At 38.7% G+C, this 5245-nt stretch overlaps 1 protein-coding gene across 1 annotated transcript; it reads right to left on the reverse strand.

The window, feature by feature from the left end:
* Positions 1 to 3631: 3631 nt before the first annotated feature.
* On the reverse strand, positions 3632 to 5021 carry LOC141703019 (uncharacterized). The gene is made up of 3 exons (XM_074506821.1): positions 4316 to 5021; positions 4082 to 4182; positions 3632 to 3991 (listed from the first exon to the last, which is right to left on the reverse strand). Exons 1-3 carry the CDS (start codon positions 5019 to 5021, stop codon positions 3632 to 3634), a joined length of 1167 nt encoding a protein of 388 aa, XP_074362922.1.
* Positions 5022 to 5245: the final 224 nt, after the last annotated feature.

Genomic DNA, 5245 nt, shown 5'->3' on the forward strand with positions numbered 1-5245 from the left:
ATTCTAAAATTACAATCATCAAGTTTAACATTATTATTTTACATAATCATAACATTTTTGTCCTTCATCGTGCTAACGTTGAGCTCCAGAATTTAAAAATGGAGAGAACAGAAGATAAGAGAAATGATAATTTTAAAATTTTTCTTTCGAGACGTGCTCCCGAGTTTTTTGGCGAGAGAATAGAAATAATCCGCAGAGAAAATTTCTTATAATTTTCCCTCAAATTTTTCTTCCCAGGCATGAGAATATTTCTAAATATTCTCCGACACTACCTTTTTCTTTTTGGCCACTTTCTCTCATTTTTTACACAAACTCGGGAGTGATTTGTTTTCTTCTACTATTTACCTTTGGCATGTTTGTTTAATGGTATTAAGTAAGGGATATGATTATAATCCTTTAAATTTTCCAATCCCATGTTTGTTTTGTAAAAAAATAGTGAAGAGTTATCCAAGAATTACAATCCTTTAAATTATCTTATCCCATGTTTGTTTTGTTGGAGTAGAGTATAAGACTATAATCCCCTCTAATACTTGGTGGGAGGAAGTATTGTTTTATCCTCTCCTACAAGTCATTTTTGAAAGGATTATAATCCCCTCATTGTTATCGCATGTGAAACAAACAGATGATTGGAAAATTTAAAGAACTATCTCCCAATCTCAAGTACTATCCCTCAAAACAAACATATGATATAATTTTAAAGGATTATATTCAATCCTACACTTAATCCTTTCAAATAAACTTAGGATAAGATTATTAAATCCATAGGACTAATTTTGATGGGATTAGTTATTCCCGGATTATTATCCCGGGATTATAATCCCATGAAACAAACATGACCTTTTAGTAAAACTTGAACTCAACTCCCATATTTTCTCTTATCTTCTCTCCTAAAAAATCCGGGAGCACAGCGTTAGTGAGTTTTTTTTGACAAAAGCTTAGAGTTTTATTTAAATAGACTCCATCCGAATACAATCTTGAAATTCAATAGGAACATCACTCCTATCAAAAGTACGATCGGGGTATCTATATGACGCTCTTGCAAAACAATGAGCGACCACATCAGCAGATCGTTTAATAAATAACAGAGAAATACTGTTTGAATCCCGGAGCTCACGACGACAATCAGCCACCACCTGGCCAAAGCTTGACTACATCTCCACAATACTTCGAATTACTTGCACGGCTACTAAACAATCTGACTCTAACTTCACCTCCTGCCAACCTTTGTTTTTAATCCAGGACAATGCTTCTTTGATTCCTAACGCTTCAACATACTCAGCTGTCACCGTCCCTGAATAGCACTTTGTTTTTGCTTCCACCAACAGCCCATCTGCATCTCGAGCCACTATTCCCAGACCATATTCCCTTCTTTCTGCAAATAGAGCAACATCAACTGTTACCTTTATTGAGTTCCATGTTGGCCTTACCCACGTAATAGCTCCGTCCTCCTCAACAACAAACCTGGACAGAGCACTAGAACAAGTAACCTGGGCACACTTCCATCGTAAAAGGTACTGCTTTGCTGAAGCTATGACTCTATTTACTCTCGAGTATTTCGTCTCCCACACTACATCATTTATGGCCCTTCATAGCGCCCAACACAAGGTCACAATGTCTGCATATTTATTATCACTATATTTTCCAAACATCTTCCAGTAAGACCTCGAGCACCTGTGTATGGATCGGTTGACTTCCTGGAAAAGACTTATTCCAGCAACTCATTGCGAATGGACAAGATATCATGCTATGGAAAATCGATTCTTCCTCTCCCAGGAAGACCGGAAATTTAGTAACTATCTCGACTCGTTTCTGATATAATTGCAACAAGGTTGGTAAGCATCCTGATAAAGCCCTCCAGACTAAATTGAGAGCTCAAGGAGGAGCCTTAATTTTCCAAAGTTGCATTAACACTTTCGACCTCTCCTCAGAAATATAGCTTCCATTCCTTCGCTGAATTAACCTGTACGCACTTTTAATCGTATAAGATTCAGAAAAATCATGTTGCCAAACAATGGTGTTTGTACTATCATGTTCGTAGATTGGAGTCTCAAATATGCACTTTTGATCTCTGAGATTAAACAAATCTGTGATGACCTCGTGATCCTAGATCTTATTATCAGTACACATTAGAGCTTTCAATTTATTATTCTGGAATGAGTCGGACACCGTTGTGACATATGGATTATCCATATCAGCGAGCCATGGTTGACCTGAAATTTTTACTGATTCTCCAGACCCAATTCTCCAACACACCCCCGCACTAACTACTTCCCTAGCTTCCCACGGGCTCCTCCTGGTAAAACTCGGACTCGCCCCCAGTTTTGCGTTCAGATAATTCCCGTCTCTAAAATATTTTGCCTTATATACTCTGGACACCAAGCTATCTGGATTAGTCATAAACCTTTACCTTTGTTTACCCAGCATGGCTAAATTGAAGCTTTTAAAATCTCCAAAGTCTAATCCCCCAATTGATTTGTGCTTGCACAACTTCTCCCAACTAGCCCAATGAATCTTCTTCTTTCCCTTTTGAGTAAAATTCCACCAGTACTTGACTAACATTTGTTCAATACTTTTAGTCAACTCCATTGGTAGCAAAAAAACACTCATCGCGTATGTCGGGAGTGATTGACCCACCAGTTTGATTAAAATTTCTTTCCCCGGCTTCGAAACTGGTTTTCTCTCCCATGTTCTAATTTTATTCTCTAACTTCTCTTTGAGAAAACCCAACAAAACTGATTTTTTTTGCCCCAACAAATTAGGTAAACCCAGGTACTTACTATGCATGCCTGCTTCACTCATAAGAAATACCTGGAAAATATTGACACGGTTGTATGGGATCACATTAGAGCTAAAAAACACCGAAGATTTCTCCAAATTAACCTTCTGGCCATAAGCTCCTTCAAAAATTCTCAGCAGTTCCAAAACTCGATTTGCCTCTATTGTGGATGCCTTGCAATAGAGATAACTATCATCCGCAAACAACATATGTGAAATAGATGGGGCTTGACGATAAACTCAAATACCGTGAGTCCACTGTTCTGATTCATAATATTTCAGCATCACCGATATGCCCTCAGCACATAATATGAACAAGTACGGGGACAAGGGATCGCCTTGTCTAATCCCGCAAGTCGGTATAATAGGACCCAAAGTATGATTTTCGTGCACTATATTATACGAGATCGTAGTTATACAAGTCATAACCAGCTTTATCCAATGCTCACAGAAGCCCATTCTCAGAAACATAGATTTCATGAAACCCATTCTAGCCTATCATAGGCCTTACTCATATCAAGCTTTATAGCCATGAAGCCCTCTTTACCATATCTCCTGTTCTTCAGATAGTGCATCACCTCGTATGATACTAATATATTATCCGAGATTAACCTTCCCGGAGTGAATGCGCTTTGTGTTTCCGAAACCACCACATCTAACAACACTTTCAAGTGGTTTGCCATCACTTTTGTTATAATTTTAATTAGCACATTACAAAGTGAGATTGGCCTGAGATCACTAACCATGCTTGGGTTCTTCTTTTTTGGAATTAACACCAAATTTGTTTCATTTAACCCATCCAACAAGACTCCTTCAGCAAAGAATTTCTTGACCATTAACACTATATCAAAACCAACTATAGACCAGTGTTTCTGAAAAAACCCGGAGTCATGCCATCCGGACCAGGAGCTTTGTCCGGATGCATTTGGAACAAAGCAAACTTAACTTCCTCTACAGATATTTCCCTCGTTAAATATTCGTTATGAGCCGCTGTTATAGTAGTCAGGACTTTATCTACAACCTCCTCCCAATTTGCTTCTGTAGCAGAGAACAGTCGTTCGAAATAGTTGGCTATTAGTTCACCTAATCCACTATTCCATTCAAACCACTCACCTTCCGTGTTTTGAAGTTTCTGAATAGCATTGGATCTCCTTCTTTCACTTGCAGCAACATGGAAATATCGGGTGTTTTTATCCCCAGCTTGAAGCCAAAGTTGCTTTGAACGTTGACGCTAAAACATCTCTTTTTGATCTAAATTGAGAAACAATTTTTGTTTTGCTTCTTTAAACTTCTCTAAGGACTCTACATCTGTTTTGTTTCTCAGATTTGTAAGCTCTGCTTTACACTTTTTAATACGACCACTAAAGTTCCCTGTCACTTCTCTACCCCCAAGATGCCAGGCTGTGGCTACAATGCAACACTTTATCTCGAACATTATCAAAAACGTAAACCTCCCAACTATCTTTCACTAATTGGAAACACATTGGCTCAGCTAGCTATGCAGTTTCGAATTTAAATTTTCTTTCTAATTTTGACTCACCAAAGTTGCTTCTAGTGTCCAAGTATATGGGGTTGTGATCAGATGGGCTGCCTTCCAAGTTGTAAAGTTTTGATCTCGAGAATAAATTATTCCACCTTTCATTCGTGAGCACCCTATCTAGTCGTGTTTCTATCCAATTTGTAGTACCTCTGCTCCTTTCCCAAGTAAACTGGTGCCCCATAATATGCATATCGACCAACCCCGAGTCAACCAACGTCTCGTTGAATCCTTCTACTAACCAAGTAGGATAAGGGACTCCCCCTCTCTTGTCACTCTGAGAAACTATGTTATTCAAATCTCCCATGACACACCATGGTAGGTTACTATCTCGAGAAAGATTTCTAAGCAGATCCCACGTCTTTCTCCTATTGCTCCTATTGGGTTCTCCGTGGAATCCCATAAATCTCCAGCTACCCACTCCAAAACTCTTAGTTTCAATATCTATATGGTAATTCGAGAAACTCAAAAGAGTAGCTTGATTTTCTTGTTTCCAGAGCAGCGCCATCCCACCGCTTTTTCCTTGAGCTTCCACTACCACCATCCCTTCATAATTTAATTCCCTCTGAATCTTTTCCATCCTTACTTTCCCACATAATGTTTCACAAAGAAATACAAATGAAGGCTCATGTTGTTGAACATCGTTTTTAAGGAACTGAATCTTCCAGGGAAGCCCTAAACCCTGACAGTTCCAGCTAAGGGCTGTCATAATGCTAGGCGGGGCTGCTGCACAACACCCGCCACTAGCAAGTTTTTTGAGACCTCCTCCTTCTCCATTGTATTGTCACCATGAAGACCAGATAATTCCCCCGTATTCAGCTCGTAGGTTTCACTCATCCTTCTTCGTTTTGGATCCAGAACAAATATTTCAGGCCCATCCACGTCAACATTTGTTTTATCTATTATATTATTATTTTGAATAATAATATTTTG

Source organism: Apium graveolens, chromosome 1 (assembly GCF_009905375.1).
Source record: "Apium graveolens cultivar Ventura chromosome 1, ASM990537v1, whole genome shotgun sequence".
Lineage (NCBI taxonomy): Eukaryota > Viridiplantae > Streptophyta > Magnoliopsida > Apiales > Apiaceae > Apium > Apium graveolens.

What these genes read in the sequence shown, in the direction of transcription:
- LOC141703019 (XM_074506821.1), bottom strand. Translation starts at nt 5,021, where the DNA reads ATGACAGCCCTTAGCTGGAACTGTCAGGGTTTAGGGCTTCCCTGGAAG. An exon ending in GGACACTAGAAGCAACTTTG is followed by an intron (nt 4,183 to 4,315) that starts GTGAGTCAAAAT and finishes GTTGCATTGTAG; the next exon opens with CCACAGCCTGGCATCTTGGG. An exon ending in ATCTGAGAAACAAAACAGAT is followed by an intron (nt 3,992 to 4,081) that starts GTAGAGTCCTTA and finishes CAACGTTCAAAG; the next exon opens with CAACTTTGGCTTCAAGCTGG.